The sequence below is a fragment of the Ammospiza nelsoni genome, chromosome 1, assembly GCF_027579445.1.
Source record: "Ammospiza nelsoni isolate bAmmNel1 chromosome 1, bAmmNel1.pri, whole genome shotgun sequence".
In the NCBI taxonomy this organism is placed as follows: domain Eukaryota; kingdom Metazoa; phylum Chordata; class Aves; order Passeriformes; family Passerellidae; genus Ammospiza; species Ammospiza nelsoni.
In genome coordinates, this window is record NC_080633.1 from 5214788 (window position 1) to 5234734 (window position 19947).

A 19947-nucleotide genomic window follows, 5' to 3' on the forward strand; every position below is an offset into this window, starting at 1 on the left:
CCACTGTGCATCAATCTAGACTTTAAAAGGAAAGAAGCCTTTGATTCTTGTTCTCCAGTAATCTTCCTTTTATCTGGTGTCCTACCACCTGCTGCGTTCTCAGCACAAAATTGCTATTTATCACTGCCTTCCTCTTCTTGCTGCCAGCTTCATTCATCTTCAGTGCTCTAAAAGCTTTAGGGTTTGCAGGAAAGCACTAAGTAAAACTACAGATATTTTCTGATGGTGAACAACTGAACAAGAAGGAAAGTGACCAGTGAAAATAACATCTAGTGCTGTCTTCTGAAGTGCTTTTTGTTTAAAGACAACTCAAAGTGAGTTTGAAGTCAAAATTGAATTATTCTGTTTTTCTGCCCCTGTTGAAGTTGAAAACTGCTTTAGGGTCTGATTCAAGCACACCAAACTCTGTAGGAGCCCCTCTGGTGTCAGCAGGTTTTAGTCCTGGCTCTTGGTGCACATTCTTCCTTTCTTTCCCTTCTATGCACCTTGTAGGTAGCTACATGTAGTAGCTTGGGCTTTTTAGGATTTAGGTAATGTTACAATATGAGAGGGTGAAGGAGAGATTATTTTAAACAGCTGCCATCTAGATTTGGATGAAACAACCTAGAATATGGTAGAAATGTGTCTTCCTCAGACACCTTCCTGCAGTGGTGCCTGTTGTGATGTGGTCCTGCCACAGCACTCTTATGTTCTGAGTTGTTTGTACTGGCTCTTCCTTTTCAATTTCTACATTTCCAGAGTGGCCAGAGTAGTTTTTAAGTTTTGACAATTTGGATACCATAGTGTCAGGAATTGTTGCCTCATGGCATGCTTTTCAAACACTACTCTGCAACTTCAATGCCACTGTAGAGTGTCCTGTAGGATATGTGGTTTGCAGCACATTTCTGCTGGAAGAGACAAAAATGGCCATATTTTGTGTAGAGCCTGCATCAGCAGGATTGAAATCCCATCCTGGATTGGTTTTGCTGTGATATGCAAGTCTGGAAATATACATCTTTATGGGTATTGTTTTTTTAGCAATCTTTGGTTTAAATGACTGAAACAGCTCCAACAGATGAATCTTTTCTACTTTGCTTCAGAAAAATAGAAAAAAAAAAAAAGATCTGGCCGCTTCCATCCAGACCATCCAGACACCCTGGAGACTGTTGTTTGCTGTCAGATGCTGGAAGTCTGTAGTTTTTGGGCTCCTTTGGGATAGCTGACAGTCGGTGGATCCCCAGCAGTGGTGGTTGCTGGTATTGCAAGCCAGCCCCAAGCGTTTCCAATTCCTCCCTGTCTCTGGTGATTCAGTCCTTGCCAGTTATCCCCCTAGTGAGCCAATGTAAACCACGAGCTGCCAAGGAAGAGTACAAATGTGTACACACTTCAGAGCTATCCTCAATTTCATGGATTTCCCCATTTTCTGGAGTTCAGTTCATTTGCAATAACCCAGTTCTGCTTTAACCTTTCTGGGGGCAGAGAGACTGAGGCACAGATGGTTCCAACTGCTCAGAAGAAGGAATTTAACCTGAACTTGTGGTTGGAGTTGTGTTTTATTGCTTTCCAGATATTTCCTGAGGGCAGGCACATTGTTATCTGAATAGCTGGGGCTTGGATAAAGTTAGTAAGATGACATTTGAGAAGATGGTCCCAAAGTCATTCCTTACAGGGGAGTAGCACAGGCTGTTTTACCCCACTGGAAATGAGGGAAATTAATTGGGAAAACATTAAATAAATCAACCATGTAATGAAATAAACTTTAATTCCATTTAAGCTTTCTTCAGATGGCAGATGTAAGGGCCTGATTTCCATCTGGAATTTATAAACCCGGGTTTGATGTGAGATGTGGTGAATTCTGTGTGAAGGACTTGTGTTTTTACTGCTGGAATGCTTTTGCTTTGAATGGCATTTCCTTTCCCCTCAAAATGACTGCATGGAAACTTGAGGTAAGATAATATGTGCAAGTTCAAATCCAGCACATCACAATAAAATGCTGATGGCACTTGGACAAGTTTCTGTTAGTATTATCTTATTTAAAAGAACTTCTGATTGCTCTTGTGTTTAGAACAATAGATCTTGGGAGACTTCCTGTAATGAGCAGTGAAAGGCAGCTTTACTCTGAATCTTTTAGGGAGCTCCTGCAGTTTCTGAGAAAAGCAAAAATGGTAAATGCTCACATGGAAGATCTCAAAGCAAAAATCATTATTGCAAAAAGGGTTTCCAGAAGATTCAAATTACAGTACTGATGGAGACAGTGATCCATCTAGGAGTGCTAAAACTCCAAGCATAGCAGGAAGCCAAAATACCTTTGGGAATAGAAAAAAAACAGGTCAGCACATCTGCAAGAGCTGAATCCTAATGATAGGCTTTTGTTAGTGCTTATTTTAGCCCTGTGATTTCTATGCAACTTTATTTAATGTCACCTTGCAGTTACCATGTCTGGTACTTCAGTGGGCACTGAGTTCCTCTCCTGGAAGTCTCTGCTGAAGTGAGCTGGAAGCTTGCAGCATCTTCTGAGTGATAATTTCAGAGGTGTTTCTCAAATATTGAAATTCTAATGAGAAGTGACTCACTGCACTGCTGGTGTGATGCAGAGGGAACTTGGGACAGTCCTCATATGGATACCATGATTTAAACATCGTAAGGAGGGATCTTACGTTGCAGTTAATTCTCCAATTTAACATCCTTACACCATGGAGTAACTCTTGCTTCTCTGGCCACAGAGGCAAAGGCTTTTACATTTTGCATTGTCAGCAGAGTTTCAAGAATTTTCAAACCAGTTGTGGCCAATAACATTCTGGCTTTATGTTAAATAGCCCTGGAATTTCAGAGTTTGCCCTCCAAGTCTGTCACCAATCTCAAAAATGGCATCTGAGATTTTGATTGCTTGTACTGTGTTTAAAAAAAAAAAGTGTGTGTGTGGATAAAGTTATGGGGAATTGAGTTATATATTGAGTTACAGGCCCATTGCAGGCCTGTAACTCAGCAATACATAAATAGTGTGGTTTGGAGCAGTTCTGTGTTAACAGTTTCTCTGTCACTTGCTTTTTATTTTTATTTTTTCTCCAAACAAAGTGCCATCCTCTCTTGAATGACTTGGTTGCCAGATCTTTGGTAATGCTCTTCTCTGAACAAGCATACTTTATTCTGTCCCTGTATGCTGCTGCTGGTAACAGATTCTATTTTCCATGCCATTCTTAATTACATAAAACATGAGGTTATACAGCATAGTTTTCACATAAAAGAGTGATTTGTTCCAAGAAATGCAATTACCAGTGAGCACAAAGGGCATCCTGGTTTGTGAAAGGTGTTTCAGGTGGGGTGATGCTGTGCAGGGTGTGAATCAGTGTCTGTGAGGTTTCCCTGGGATGCTCAGGCTGGTCTGTGGCACATTCAGTATCATCAGTCTGAGGTCCTGTTAAAGCACTGAGCATTTCAGCCATGGAGGATTATCAAATAAAACATGTTCTGGCAATAAAACATCCAGAATAAAGGGCTGATAGCTCAGTTAGAACAGTTAAATGCTTTCAGGGGACTTTTTCTCACCCAGCTTGATTGCTGTGGATGTTACAGGATGCTGCTGGAGGCTCAGAGCAGTTCTGTGTGTATGCAAATGCAAATCCAGCTCTGGCTGGCAGGGCAGGTTTGTACAGCAGCAGGGCTGCTGGGGCACTCTGGGCAGGCTCTAATGTGACCAGTGGGCTGTGATGGAAAGTGGAATTTTCCTCTTTGCCAGCCAGGGCTGAAAGCTCTGCTGTCCCCAGGAATTGAATGGTGAACTGCTGAATGGCAGTTCATGTACCAGCACTCAGAGCTAACTGTTGATCATTCCTCCTTTATTAGGAAACCCCTCATGCATGACTGCATGGTCTGGTACTTAATGGGTGGCTGGGAATATGAGGGGAAAGAGGGGACAGCCCTTCAGTTTGCTCAGGATGTGTTCTTAAAAAATTCTGCTTTTGTTTTCTTTTCAGACTTTGGTGTTAGTGCGTTCCTGGCCACTGGTGGTGACATTACCAGGAATAAAGTCAGGAAAACCTTTGTGGGCACACCTTGCTGGATGGCACCAGAAGTTATGGAACAGGTGAATTGTTTTTCCCAGTGTCCTCTGAGCTGATCTGCCCCTGGAATTCCCTGTTATCAGCAATGACTATGTTTATTTCTAACTAAGATGATAATTTGAAACCCCTGAAGGGTTTTCTTAAACATAGGATTTTCTTTGACTTGCCTATTGCAGCCAGACTCTTACTGGGGAATGTAAAGTGTTCAGTAGATTTTTGCCCCATTGCTTCTCTTCAGGCTCCTGCCCAAGGTGAGGATGAGACAGCTCAGTTGTTGCATGAAGAAGATAAACCTGCCCCTCCCTTTTGCATGCATGTGAGGTAGAATAGAAATATAGAAAATAGAAACATGGTAAATATGCCATACACAGCTCAGTAATGTGCTCTTCATCTGCAAACATAACATTTGGGGTAGTTAGTTGTGATATGTCAGAGTGGGGAGTTAATTCAGTATAATAACCTGCATTTGACTTCATTCAGGTTTTTAACTTCTTTTTAAATGCTGAGGAATGCTTGCCTCTCTCCCTTCTTCCTCTGCATCTCATAAAAGATGTAATACTTCTTCCCCTTGCATGGAGAAATGCCACTTTTTGTCCTCCACTGCTTCTAGACTGAACTACAGAAGCTTTGTCTGTGTGACTTCTGGTGAATGACACCTGGAAACTTTGTTTAATGTAAAATTGCTGCCCATTTCTGAGCAAGATTCACAGAGAAAATTGTACCACAGTCTTACCAAGGCATTTGCAGTCGCTGTCGATGGCATTGATGTTCACTGCCATGAACATTCTCAAAATTATCCCTCATGCCCTTAAAATCAGTTTGACAGAGGTCTGGGTTTCTGACAGGTGTGCTAAGCAGAAATATAACTGGCTATAAATGGGTTTCCATTTTTCTTTCAAATTTTTTTTTTAATATTTAAGGATTTGTTTTATTAAAGTAAATCCACCCTGGTACATTGCTCCTTGCTGTTGTTTCCAGAAAAATATTTTGAAGCTTGGGAGGATCTTGAGTAAGACTCCCATGTATATCTGTATCTAAAATCAAATGCAGCTAAACACAAGTGCATTAAAGTGCATTTTTTCCAATATCTAAAACTCCCTAAGGAATAGAGATAATTTTGGAGTAGCTTAAATATATTATTGATGAAGGCTTGTTCAATGTTTGGCCTTTTCAGTGGCTCCCCATGGTGGGACTGAGGGGCCAGTGCATCCCAGCACTGCTGCAGCTTCCTCAGAGTGCAGGACTAACAGGAGAGCAGGATAAAGCAACATTTCCCAAGTCAGGGCTGTCTTTGCAAACTTGATTCTGAGCTGCCTCACTGTCATATTTTTCTGGATTTTTAAAATTTAATTCTTAGTTAAAAAAAATTAAAATAGAGTATTTGGTGGTTTTGAAGGTAGATCAGAGCTGTCCCTTGCTTTTCTGTCCTGTGTGTCGTGCCCAGAGCTCAGCAGCCTGGCCAGGACCTAATGGTGCTGCTCAGGCTCTTTGCAGCTGCAGTCCTCAGGACAAAAGGAAAAAATGCCTTAAAGAGGGAGCTAAAAATGGGAAATGAAGATTTCAGGGACAATATGAGGGGTGGTTCCCCACAAATGTGTTTCCAAAGGAGGAGGTAAGTTTTTTACAGAGCGCAGTACCTGCACCAGGGCTGTGCACATGTAACCAGTTGCAAATATCAAATTAAAGCAGTATTTTAATGGGATGCTGATGATGCTGGAGTGAAATCATTCAGTGTCCATGAGATGATCTTGCTGCCTTCCAGCAGGTGTCACTCTGAGCCACTGCATCCAGCTGGGAAGAGGGACAGAGGGCTTGCTCTAAGTTAGCCTTTCACATGTAGATATTATCCACCAATTCCATCTGGTTTACTTCAGCATCTTTAAATTCCTCCAGAATGTTAATGTGTGATTGCTCAACATTGTCTTCTAATGTATGGTCACTCGATGGATTTATGGCAAAAAAAGAAGTTGATGAGAAAAATGAATGTTGTTGGTATAAACTGTCTGCAGGGTGGTGACCAATGTATAGGACAGATGTCAAGATGAACTACTGCAGACAGTTTTGAGTTTTTTAGTTTTCACTTGCAAGCAGGATTATGTGAAATAATGAAAAAAACCCTTGCACTGAACTGTTAAAATCTTATCAGCAAATGGAGAGATGTACAGTGTATTGGTGTGCTGCAAGAATAAATGAAAGATGGAGCTAAGAAATGCCCAAAAGTTATTCTCCAAACCTAAAACTGGTGTGAGAAGACAAAACAAACCACTCTTACAGTGTATTTCTTCTTGTCCTGTGCTCTTTTAAATGTTACTAGATATCTGCTTGTTTATTTAACTGACTAGAAATCTGTTCAAAGTCATGGCATCCATAAACTGAGGCACTTGAAGAAACATTTCAGACTTTTAGGGCTCATGAAAATTGTGCTTGAAGAGTGGAAGAAATCAGTGCAAGATATAAATTCCTGTCTCTATTGCAAGTTTCAGTCCAACTCTAGTATTATATGACAAATAGTACAGGAGGAGTTTTTGTTAGTTTGCCAAGATTCAAGATCCTCTTTAAGGTAGCTTGGGGATTGCTTTTTGGCTGCATCACAAGGAGTGTCTTTCTGAAGCCTGTTAGGTTAGCTGAGCACAGTACCCTGTTAGCTCTGCTCTGATCCAATTTTCATTTTTCCATAGTGTAGTTAGAAGAAACACAAACCATCCTAAGCAACCAAAATGCTTTGATTTTCAGAGCTGCTCTTGAAGTTAGTACATAATGTCTCTCCCCTGCAGAGGAGAAAGCAAGTGCCAAAATATTACCTAATGATAATGAGGAAGTAACTGCTTTGGCATATGAAATATTTTTTCCTGTGCAGGAGGGGAAGTAAATGCTATAAATTTTCCTGAACAAGCCTGTGTTTAATGTCAAGTGCAGAAGCTACTGTTAATTAGTGGAGGGAAACATTAGTCTGCAGGCAGGAATGAGGGGCTTTTACTGGGCTGGTGTGTTGTGAAGTTGCAGGATGGAGCATATTTGCAGTCAGGTTGATTAAAAGTGTAGTGAGGCAGGTGTCCCAAGGGGTAGCAGTCCATCTATTAACTATGAGAGTTTTATTGCACTGTGTAATGAATCTCTGTGGCTGTGTAGAAGTCAGAGCCTGGGTTAGCCCAATGCCCCTTTATGTTCTGCAGTGGAGTTTATGGCAGAGCAGTCCTGGTTGTACCATGCACAGCCATGATTTTCATCAGACTGTGACTTCTAAAACACCTCCTGGAAGGTGTGAGGAGCTGGGGGAGAGAAGGGAGAAAGTGTTGTTTCCATCTCTGTAGTGCTGGTCTTTCCAAATTCGTGGGGAAAGGGTGTGTGAAAGGACAGCAAGAGGCACATGATAACATCCTCTAATATTTTTCAGGTCAGAGGATATGATTTCAAGGCAGACATCTGGAGCTTTGGGATCACTGCTATTGAACTGGCCACAGGAGCAGCTCCTTACCATAAATACCCTCCGATGAAGGTGAGCAGATCTCCAGATATTTGTGGAAGATAAGGGATCAGTGTGTTCTCTGGATGTTTCCAGGAATTTGGCTAGCATGTTGCACAGAAGAGTTTGTCCTCTCAACTTAGCACATTGCATAGAAGAATTTGTCCTTTCAACCTGCACTTGTGGATCATGATGTTCTGGGATGTATCGAGTCACCTTTTAAAAATACCCCCCTTCATCAGCATTATCTGAACCTGCAGTTTTTATTTAGATCCTGAGTCTCACCATTCTTAAGGAAAGTGCTGTGTGTTTTAAACCTCTGAAGTCAGCAGTTGTTTTTAGGGTTGTAAATAATGATCTAGAATGCTTTATGGGCACTCAGTGACACTTGGCTAGCCATTCTTTCTCTTGCACTGATAATCCTTCTTAATGCCTGTCAGACATTCTCTTGATACCTCTCCTGTTACCAGTTATCCAAAAGAATGTTTAATTTTGTTTAACACTGACAATCCTGTCAATCACTGATCCAGTTCAAAGTACCACATCAGTATGAAACTGTGGTGCTGTCAACAATAGTATTTTATTAAGGTTGAAATGAATTAAATGTTCTTATTTAAACCATGACACACCAAAATTCTTTTTCAAATACCTTGAGCCTTAGATCACCTTATAAGTTTGGCTAACTCTTCGTTTTGTGACTCTTGGACCAGGAGCTGCTTTTAGCCTGCTGCTCATCTCCTTTGTGATATCTGATGAGGCTTTGTCTTGATCACAAAACTTTAAGACTCTTTGGCCCATCCTCTTGAAGACCAGTTTGGTTCCCCTCCTGAAATGTGTGGTCCTTGGGATCAAACAGGAGCATGTGGAGACCTGTTCTACCCCCAGGGCTCATGGTTAGAGCAGTGACCTGGGATATCAGGCCTGTGGGTGTCAAGTCCCTCCATTGTTGGTAATGCAACAGTGATGTTTCACACAGGCACATAGTGATGGGACAAAGGGAAGTGGCTGAAAGCTGAAAGAGGAGAGATTTAGATTAGATGTAAGGAATTCTGTATTGTGAGGGTGGTTAGGCACTGGAATGAGTTGAGAAGTTGTGGATGCACCATCCCTGGAGGTGTTCAAGGCTAGGCTGGGTGGGTATTGGAGCAGCCTGGCCTAGTGGAAGGTGTCCCTGGGCATGGCAGGGGGATTGGAATTAAATGAGGTCTCTTCCAACCCAAACCATTCAGTGACACTGTGGACAAACTCCCATTTTTTCAGTCTTACCTGCTGAAGTGCTGTGGGAGTTGGGTGTCACTTCTTCAGGGCCTGGGTGCATCCCCTCCCACACCACAATCACAATGGCATTTGGAAATCCAGCTACTCCTCACTCAGAACAGACACATCCATGCCAAATGGATGGACTTTGCACAGGGTTAACTCTTGCAAAACAGAATTACTTCTAAGAATTGTCATCTATGTGCAGGGACTGTTGAGAGGCTGAGTAGTTCAGAAATGCCATTAAATTTCCTACAATATCAGTGGCTGTGGCAGAGCAGAGAGCAGTTCAGGGGAAAGTGCTGCTGGTTTAGGTGCTGCTGGTTTTATTGATATTTCCTTCTGGGCTGTGATTATTGGTAGCATCTTGAAGCAGCTCCTGCAATTTTTACTTCAATTTATTGTGGTTTGAATGCACAGGATGGAGCTTTGAATACCAACATCAAGTATTTAGTATCAACAGCACCTACTTAGTGCTGTCATATGCTGGATAGAATTGAATTCCCAGTTCTGTGAGGTTTGGTTGCAGTCATGCAGCCCGCAAGAAGCCTTCTCTATTTTATTTATTGAATATAATTTTATTGCACTGCAGATTAATTTTGTTATGCAGCAAAATTACTCATGCATTAAGTGACCCTTCAAGGAGTGGGGAAGAAAGCAGGGAATTCTGTCATGAGCTGTGTAATTTCAGCTAGATTAATGGGCTTTTGCTGCCCTAAGCAATGTAGCTGTTGAAAGCTATTTAAATGTGCTATGTGCTGTTTCCTCTTCTAAAAATAGATATTCATCTGTATGTAGGTGACAAGTGGAAATGGAAATGAGTAATTTTCTTCCTTTCCCTCAGCATATTTAAGTGATGTGGGGGAAAGAACCAGTTTGCCTTGATAGCTGCTTATGTGAGAAATGTCTTCACCTGCTGTCACATTGGTACATGGAAGTGAACTCATGTATCTTTTTATGTTGCTCCTCTGTCTTTAATTTGATTTCTAGCTGAGAAATACCTCAGGGAGGTACATTGAATCAAAAGCTTTGCACAACTGCTCATCCTGAATGAGGAAAACTGGTAAAATTCTGCTCTGCTTGCACTTTTAATCCCACAAAACAGACCTGAAAAGACATTCCAGCCTTGTGTTTGACCCACAGACTGCAGTGTGGGCCAAGAGATGGGATGGAATGCAGTGACTTAAATTGTGGTTCTTTGTTGTTTACTCATCCTTGTTGACTCAGATGCTTGATGAAAGTGCTTGTCTAAAATACATTTTCCCTAAGATCTGTCTCTGACAAAACCCAAGAAAGATCTCATTGCCAATAGCAATAATTATTTCAGGTTTTAATGCTGACACTACAAAATGATCCTCCATCTTTGGAAACTGGTGTGCAAGACAAGGAGATGCTGAAGAAATATGGGAAATCATTTAGGAAGATGATTTCATCTTGCCTACAAAAAGACCCTGAAAAAAGGTAAGAATGGATCACACCAAAATAAATTAAAATAAACAAGCAAACAAAAAAAAACCCTAACCCAGAAACATCATTTTGTTCCCTATTTTTTGAAGTTGGTATGCTCTGTGCCCCTCCAACCTTTCAGTCACAAGGAACACAGCAGTCTTGCTGTGTGGCAACAAATTCTGTCCTTATTTTTATGGATAAATGTCTGGCTCTGTGCCTGGCCAGGGCACACATTTTCCATTTGGGTTAATGAGAGTGCATCCCAGTCCAGTGCCTGGGTAGGGCCATTCTCCCTTGGCCACCTCCAGCAGGTGACTTCAGTTCATGTTTTGTTCCCAGTCAAAACTGCTTTGTGTTTACAAATCAGAAATTACAGGTTGGGCAATGTGTGTGTACTTGCAAAACTACATAAATAAACTTTTTACATTTTAGCAGTGCAGAGAAGGCTTTCAGTGTAGTTTTGACTTGTTTAATTATATGTAATATTTGGTTTGGATGGGAAATCAGGAAAAACACTGACAAATTTTACCAACATGTTTTCATCAATACAGATTGCTTAAGTGACCTGATGACACTTTCAGCCTTCCTTGAACAGTATCTTGACTGCTCAGTGACGTAGGAAATATTACCAAGGGGATGCTGTGTGTGCTGTGCCATTTTCTAATACCTCTTAGGTTGTTTTTTTTTCCTCCTCAGTAAGCAGACTTAATTTTGGAAAGGAAAAAGTGCTTTCATAAAATAATAATAATGAAGACATTTTTCAGTTCCCTCTTGTGTCAGATCCAGGAACACAGGCTTCTCACGCACTGTGCAATGAGTCTCTCTCTTCTAACAAGTATTGCACTTGAAATGCATGATGAATCCAGTGGAGTGCTTGATAAAAGTTGATAGCTGGTTTTTTTTTTTCCCAGCATGACATTTTTTCACCTTTCTAAAGCATATCCTATCCTTGCAGGTTAGGATGTGTGCTGGTCAGGTTATGCATAATCACTGAATTGTGGCACAGCCCTGCTCTCCTCAAGCACTTCTGGCAGCCACTGGTGTTGTCCTGACTGTGGGAGCAGGGGGTTGGCATATTGCATGGGAGTGAATTCAGTGCAATTGCTTTTTCATTATTTTAGGGGCTCCTTGCTCTGAGGTGGATGCCTTTTGTTGGAGTAGTCTGTGATGAAATAAACCCTGTGATGAATGGTCTTTACAAGTCACTGATTAAACTCTGTTACTATTTAAGCACTGTTTGCAGTGTGAAAAATGCTGCAAGCTGCCACTTTCTCATGCAGGCTTGAGTCTTTAGCAAATTCCTCCTAAACCAACTAAGGGATGTCTCTCCAGTATTTATTCTGAAGTCTGACATAAAGGGGAAAATAGTTTATACTTGTTCATGTTCTTTTAGACCCAGATTGATCATCCTGCCTGTATTTAATAGAACTAACTACACACATTTAATCAGGTATCTCTGAAATAACTGGTACTTGCACAGGGTGAGTACTGCACTCCAGTGATGATTCTGTGATTTCCATTTTGAGCAAATTCTTTCTGTGATTCTGTTGTTATCTAAGAGTCTCAAGTTCAGCATCAAAATGGGAGCAAATTCTCCCCACCAGTCCCAAGTTATTAATTGCTTTTGAACAGAATAAACCTTGTTCAGAATACACTGAGTAATTTAAAAGATTGCTGGTGTAAAATTTACTTGGAATACATTGATTTTAGGGGAATTATACAGGAGAAGCTGATGCCCTCACGAGATGCCAACAAGCTGCAGCAGCCTGGAAGACCGTTGGGTTGAAAGGGAGCATTTATAATTGTCTTTTCTACATCTGTTTTTATTGACAGACCAACAGCAGCAGAACTCCTAAGACACAAATTTTTCACAAAAGCAAAGGTAAGAAAACACTTCCCAAACTGATTTGTGCAGAGGCTGTGGAAAGGACTTTTCAGAAGCATGATAGGTGTGGGTGACAGCTTTACTGGCAGGAGTGTGGGCTCTTTCACTTGGAGCCAGCAGAGCTGAGTGGGTTGAATGGGCCATTGTGAAGGAGCAGAATAAAATCCCCCTTCTGTATCTCCTGTGTATGCTGTTGTTAACAGAAATTATCTAGGAATTCTTGAGCATTCGGTGCCTTTTGGGTTTGTCCTTCCTTTGTAATGGTGCCACTCTGGCTGCCTGTCCAACCTCAAAGGTCTCTGCTGCAATGAGTGTAACTTAGATTTTAGTGAACTCTCCAATCAGTCTGTGTGTGAGGGGCTGAATGAGGCCCACTGTGCAAGAGCTACCTAAAGATATTTCATCCTGTGTTGCCTTATGGAAAGTGAAGATGCTGTGATACAAACCAGTGGGAAACTCTCATTTCTAGCCTTGGAGAGAGGTGCCAGCAAGCATTATGTAATTACTGCCTGGGGATTAGTGCATCTGCAACGTGCAAGGTCTTACTGAGGGAGACAGACAGCAGCAGCACAGGGCAGGATTTGCATTTCCATGAGCATGGGGAATGTTTTCTGTTTGCTTATTTTTTTTTGTGATCAAAGTGCACAGGATTTATACAGAATACAGATTAAACTGTCAAAAAGAGACTGCATGCTTGGCATAGCACAGCAGCATCACCAATTAATCTGGGAGTTTTAAACTCCCAGATTAAGATGCTTAAATGGATTTGGCCACACCAGGTATCTGTACAGGAGCTGGATGCCCTGGTAAAGCTGACAGGAATCTTTACAGGTGCAACCCAGGGAGAGCTGCACTTCCTCTTCATGAGGATCAGATCATGAAGTGCTGATCTCTTTGGTGACCAGTGACAGGACCTGAGGGAATGGCCTGAAGCTGTGTCAGGGGATGTTCAGTTTGGATATTAGGGAAATGTTCTTCCCCCAGAGGGTGGTGGGGCACTGAACAGGCTCCCCAGGAAATGGTCATGACCTCAAGGCTGCCAGAGCTCCAGGAGCATTTGGACAACACTCTCAGGTGGGGTTGTTGGGGTGTCCTGTGCAGGGCAGGAGTTGGACTCGATCCTTGTGGGTCCCTTCTGACTCAGGGTATTGTGTGATTTGATAATTTTGTGAACCAGGGAAGTCTGGAGGGTGATCCAGTTGATGAAATGCAGAAGTTTGCTTTAGGGCAGGTGTAATTGATGTCTGGGCTCTTGACAGTATTAACTGGGGTTTCACTGCCTGTAGTGGGATTTTAGGCAGCTGATTAGTCTGCATTTGTATGCTGGATGCACACTTGGTGTCCAAAGTGACAAGATGGTTTACACATTGCTGACCTTTCTCCGTTTGGTTCTGCAAGTTCTGGTTCATGTTACACTTCATTGTGTGTTAAATCTCCTTCGTGCTTTCATTAAGCTGCTGGAGACATATTAGCATGGGTGGTGATAGAAAATTAACATTATTGTAAATGAGGCACTGCTTAACCAGCCAGCACTGGAGTGCAAAGTGTGCCACTTCACACTTGGGGTTAAATTACTGTCACACATCAGCCACTGCCAAACTGACAGCTGCAGCTTGAGGGCTGAGGAGTGCAGCTTCTATACATCTATATTGAGTCATATATTTAAATACCATCTAGGTTATGTAAAAATGTGGTTTGATAATGCTGGGAGCCACTTATCAGGAATGACAGTGTGTCTTGAGGCTCTCCATCCTTCCTGCAAGCAACCATCCTGGGGGAGCTCTGCGTGGGCAGGGACAGCAGAGCTCTCCAACTGCACTGGTGTGGTGTGGCATACCCAGCCAAACGCCAGAATGCTGGCCTGGACTGCCCTGCTTCCCCTGCTGCCACAAGTTTGGCCCCACACTTCAGCAGTGAGAAAATTGTATTCTCAGGAGCCCACACTGGCCAGGCAGGAGCAGCTTGCTGAAGAGGAAATTTAATACAATAAAGCACCATAGCAGTTCCCCGGTATTCAGTCTGTTGTGATCACTGCATTTACTTCCTCTCTAAACATAAATGCTGTACATTTTTTCAGCCACTTTAAATCTTGCTGTCCCAGTTTCTGTTTGCTCCAGCACAGAGGGATTCCTGCATACCAACCTGTCTGAGGTTTGCCTTTGACAGTTGGACAGGCATAAATTTAGGAGTAAGATAAAGCAAAGAGGTTGAATCCAGGTGGTGTAGTAGCTGCAAGTGGAAGAATGCCAAATGCCTCAGCAGGGTACCAGATACTGCAGTGTAAAATGTGTATTTCCAAATAAATCAGAATAATATCCAGCTCCTCAGTTGTTAATTCCATGTCACTTTGCATAAGGAGAGTGCCACTGTTAACTGAAAAGGTATTTAAGATGAAACATCACATACTGCAGCCCAAAGTAGGGGAGTGGTTCATATCCTTGGGGGAGTAGGGATGAAACATGTAAACCACTTTCTGCTAGAAACAACTTAACAGTTACTTTATCAGAAACAGTGAAGGCATCAAAGAACTGCATTTTCAGCAATGCAAATGTTTGCTATTTTTTTCTTTGCAGAATAAAGAGTTTTTACAAGAGAAGATGTTGCAGAGAGCACCAACAATCACTGAAAGATCCAAAAAGGTACTGAAAACCTCCTGGGCTCTTGCTGTTACAGTTGTACTATTTTTTGAGCTTGTATTCACATTTTAAATAATAACTACTGCAGTACAGCTTTTTCTAGGTAGAGCTGTTAGTTTCAATAAAATAATCAGACACCATGGCAGGTGATGGAAACTGAAGATGTTCTGTGCTATTTCTTCTAAAATCAGCTGTAGAAATTGTTTGCTTGAGATGTAAATTCTGTGTTCTTGTGCTGGGCAGGTCCGGAGAGTCCCAGGCTCCAGTGGGCGTCTTCATAAGACTGAAGATGGTGGCTGGGAATGGAGTGATGATGAGCTTGATGAGGAAAGTGAGGAAGGCAGAGCAGCAATTTCACAGCTCAGGGTGGGTCCTCAAACTCCACTGTCTCTGTTTTGTTGTCCAGTTGTGGTAGGTCTAAAAATATTTGGGGAGCACATGATACACAGCAAGCTGTAATCCCTTCCCTGGAGTTGGGAGCTGAAGCAAAGGAAGCAGACTGAAGGTTGAAGAAATTGTATTGATCTGTTCTGTCATTGTGGTGGGGCACAGCTGCTCTCATTTAGGAATGTTCAGCATAATTGGAAATGTTAATTCAGACAGCCTGCTCCCAGCTCAGAATACTAATACACTGCAGCTAGGATATTCACATTAAGGGTGCTGACTGCTTGAGATGCTTTCTTCTGGAAGTGTCAGGAAAGGTTTTATCCTACTGCCCTCTCCAGGATGGAGCTGAAATCAATAGGGCCTGTTCTTATGGCTGATTCCTGAAACATGCAGGGCCTGGTTCTGCCCCCCCAGTTACACTGAAATCCATTAATCCTGGTAGAAAACCTCACAGCATCCCTGAAGTCACAGGAGGGATTAGTCTTGTGCTTTAAAATCCTCAAGAAAGCACCACTTCCCCCTCCCAACACATATAACAAGCCCACCAACAATTTAGAGAAATAATACATGATGATCAGCTGAAAGATGACAATGAATTGTCAGGTTGTCTTCCCCCAGCAGCCACCTGTGTGAGTTTTGGCTATAATGGTTTGCCTGGTCTCTTTTCACTACAGCAGGTGGCTGGAAGTGGACTGTGTTTTAATCATCCTGTAATTAAATTAGTGAGACAGTGAAGGATGTTTAGAGGAAGCTTTTCAGTGTGAAAGGGAAAAAAGCAGTATTGGTTTGAAGCATTTATCCCTTTACAACTTCTCTCATTTTTCTTTCATTAGTCTGGCATCTGTTGCTGTTCTGAATAGACACTTGAATATTAAATGCAATATTTTGCATCTTTTCAGCATCTTCTGAAATGTTTGGGGTTTTTAAAAGCCATTTGATACAGTAAATGCATTATTTGTGACAGCAACTCTTGTGATTTCTTAAAGAGCTTATTGTGTCCAGCTTCATATTATACATGATCAAGGAAAATCTCTTGGCACCAGGTAGCTGCTACTGAAATTCTTTGATGAATAAGCTGTAAGATACAAGCTGAATTCTTCTAAATTCCTTTTGTAGGCTAGAATATTATCAAATTTTAGGAGGCAATATTATAAAAGACCCTAAATCTGTTCCAGAAATTATTTGGAACTTGTATCTTGTCTCAAAGCTCAGGCTGCCATGGCTTAACACTGTTTACTGTGTTTTGAACAGCACTTACTTGTTTCATTCCTCCTAGGCAGGAAAAAGCAGATTGACACACATGTTTACAAGTTCCTTTTCAAGACAGTTTTTATTTTGATGCTTTGATATATTTTCCTTGTACTGCTGCCTGTCCTGATCACTCTCATTTGGGCTGTGCTTGGCCCTTGCTTGTAGGTCCCTCATTCAGCAAACCTTTAGGGAGGATTTTGGAGTGGTAGGTCTTGATTCAGTTACCTCCTTGTAGATGTATTTTATAATTTTGGAGGCACCCCCTGTGTAACACAGCACTCCTGCCTGTTCCAGGATGTCAGGAAGGGCACTGTGGAACCTCAGACCTCTCTACATGTCTGCCTGGGTACTTGAACTTGATTCCTTTTCAAGCAGTCCTAAGACTTGTATCCAAACTGCCAATTTTTTGCCATGAATACAGTGGTGTTATTGAGGATTAGTGTTTATCCTGTGGTTTTGGTCATATTTCAAACACTTGGTATAAATTCCACCTGTCTGTAAATCCCTCTGCAATTTTAACCAAGTTCTTGGGGAGAATAACTTGTGTTAACTAGGTGGCACCTTTTTTTCCTGCCCCTTGCAGTAGGGGTGAAGTAGAGGATTTTTAAAGGTCCTTTCCAACCCAAAACAATTTGTGATTTTGTCTGTACCTGCATTTTACTGCAGTAAAAGGAGGCCCTTCAGACTGACTTAATGTGCCAAAATACTGGAGTATTAACCTGCATAAAATCATCTACATAAATGGGAAGTGTTGGTATTTTTTACTTGTTTCCATTTCACAGAAAAAAAAGGGTGAATTTAATATGTGCAAACATATATTCTACAAGTCTCTTCCTAGGACTGCACCTGAAACAGGCAAATATTTATTATACCCAAAGCCAAAAATATATCCTCAATTCACTGAATATGGTGACTTGCTGGGTCAACATTACTTTTTGGATATAAAGACCTTCTGAACTTCCTCCCTGCATTTAAAACCTTGAATTGAAATTAAGGCAGTTGTGCTCTGTGGGCTTTTAAATTGTGCACTTTCTGTTACCTGATCAGTCTATGCAGTGGTGAGTTGTGTGGTCACATTTCACTGCTTACTCACATCATCTTTGATTACACAAGCAGAAATTAGTTAGAACTAATCTCCAAAGTCATCCTATTTGTGCCTTAGGTAAATGGTTTTTAATGTTTGTCCTGTTTTCTTTCTGTCCGTGTGTTTAATAAAATAATAAAATTGTTAAGGTTGGAAAAGACCTCCAGGATTGTTGATAGCCCAGAGCCACTATGCTCACCACTGACCCTGTTCCCAAGGGCCACCTCTTCATATTTTCTGAGCACCTCCAGAGGTGGTGACTCTACCACTTTACTGAAAGGGTGCCCAGGGAAGAAATCTTTCCTGATATCCAATCCAAACCTTCCCTGGTGCAACTTGAAGCCATTTCTTCTTTTCACTTGTTATCTGGGAAAAGAGCCTGATCCCCACCTGCCTGCACCCTCCTGTCAGGGAGTTGTGGAGACTGAGAAGGTCCCCCCTGAGCCTCCTTTCCTCCAGGCTGAGCCCCCCTCACCTCCCTCAGCTGCTCCTGGGGCTCCAGGGCCATTCCCAGCTCTGTTGTCTTTCTCTGGACTCACTCCAGCCCCTCAATGTCCTTCTGGTACTGAGGGACCCAAAACTGAGTACAGCACTCAGGGTGCCTCAGCAGTGCGGGGTACAAGGGACAGTCCCTGCTCCTGCTGGCCACACCCTTCCTGAGCCAGGTGCCATTGGCCTTCTTGGCCACCTGGGCACTTGCTGGCTCATACTCAGCTGGTTCTCACCACTTCTGTTGGTCATTCCTCTGGATCAGTTGTCAGCTGAGGGGCAGGGCCAGTGTTCCCATACTCATCTGCACAGTGCTTAGCACACTGATCTTTCCTTTTATGTCATTCCTGGAGGCATCCAGGTACTCTTGGATGTGAGCTTTGTTCCTGGAAGAACACTGCAGCACCTGTGGCCTGCAGGTGTGGAGCAGGGCTGTTTCTCTGGGAGCAATGACACGTTTTTCATCCCACCTGATAACTGTCAAGTAAAGGCTGAGCACACTGAGATGGATTTCAGGCTTTACTTTTCAGACTGTGTGACTTTTTCCCTGACACTGCCTGCACACAGTTATGCTGAGGGAACTGTTCCTTCTCCCCCTGTCCAGAGGCCTTTCTGAAACTTGCTGTTCTGAGAGTAAGACTTCTTGACTTTTTCTCACAAGAAGCCTTTGAGTCATATGCTATAAATTGCTTTGATCTGCACTCATTAAGATAGTGGCCACTGTTAGTGGAAAAACTCTCTCAGAGAAGGGGCCTGATGAGCTTTTATGTTCTGCTGTCCAGTTTGTACTGTCCAAACAGCAACCTGCTAGACCCTTATGTGGAGAAGGAACAGGGTTTTCTTATTCCCAGCATGGACCAAACCATCCCACCTATCTCCACTAATTGGACTTGTTGGAAGTCAAAGTTGCAGGCTCTCTTAATTGCAGGGCTTTCCAGGAATACTTGGCAATTCCCCCTGCTCTTGTGAAACAGCTGGTGCAGTGCTATCTCTGTTTTACTGATAAGCAAAAGTTGGTCACGTTGCTTTGCCTGCACTTTCCCCATTGTTCCCTGGTCTCTGTTTCACTGCTGAGTGTGCACCCACCTGTCAATTCTCTGCTTTCTCTCACAAAGAGCACAGCAGAATGCAGGGTTCAAAAGCAGGGAAAGCAGGCCAGGGATTTCCTTCTAAAAAGCAGCACAAGCAAGGCTGATTCCTCCCTCCCACCCTAAAAAGGTTCTGTATGTTTTAAGCAAGTTGATTTGGAAACTACCTCCCTAAGTAAGTGAAGGGAACTTGTTTTCTAGCAGAATTCTGCCAGGCAGATCTGTGTTTATCTTTTTCTGCCAGACTTGAGTAGCTTAAAATAGATTTTCCCATCTTGATGCTTAAGTAATTTGATCCAATCTGAGTGATCTTCAAGAATCCTGGATTTTGCTAATGAGTAACAGTGACAGCAACTTAGGGTATTGTGTGCCTCTGTGGAAATAATGACTGCAGGGTTTGAAATGTGGCTGTGTTTCTGGGTGGTACAATGTGACAACAAATTGTCTGGTGTCCCTTTTATCATGCATCTTAATACACATGTGTAACTTCAAACAATTAGGTGGGTTTCTCATGTTCAGTATGGTTCTGACAAGTCCTCCTAGTCAGTAAGCTTCACTGTGGTCCAGGCAATGACATCTTTTTCTCTGTTTTTCAGTCTCCCAGAGTGAAAGAACCTGTACAGAATTCCGAGGTAAGTTATAATTGCAAACGGCTTCTTGAAAAGATGACTCCTAATTATTGCTGGTGTTTCAAGGAACATGCTTTATTAGCCTTTGAAAGCAATATTGTGTGAAGTAGAAGCCAGTATCTAGCTGAGCTCTGTTTGAAGAGCTTCCTATAAAAGGAATTCTTGGCTGTGTAGTGCCAAGAGCTCTTCTTGAGGTAAGTTTGTTGTATGTCTTGCTGAGGCAAAAGTCTGTTTGTTGCAAGGTAATTAATTGGTCACAATAATAATCTGAGCAAAACAAGTATCTTCT

The 19947-nt window shown here is 42.2% G+C and overlaps 1 protein-coding gene across 2 annotated transcripts in view; it reads left to right on the forward strand.

The window, feature by feature from the left end:
• The window catches only part of OXSR1 (oxidative stress responsive kinase 1), an 87262-nt gene that overhangs the window by 58685 nt on the left and 8630 nt on the right, over nt 1-19947 (forward strand). For both annotated transcript variants that reach the window (XM_059478654.1, XM_059478661.1), the window contains 7 exons: nt 3954-4063; nt 7435-7536; nt 10088-10221; nt 12043-12091; nt 14668-14733; nt 14974-15096; nt 19626-19661. In XM_059478654.1, coding sequence (XP_059334637.1) covers nt 3954-4063; nt 7435-7536; nt 10088-10221; nt 12043-12091; nt 14668-14733; nt 14974-15096; nt 19626-19661 — 620 coding nt within the window. The remainder of the gene's footprint in view (nt 1-3953; nt 4064-7434; nt 7537-10087; nt 10222-12042; nt 12092-14667; nt 14734-14973; nt 15097-19625; nt 19662-19947) is intronic.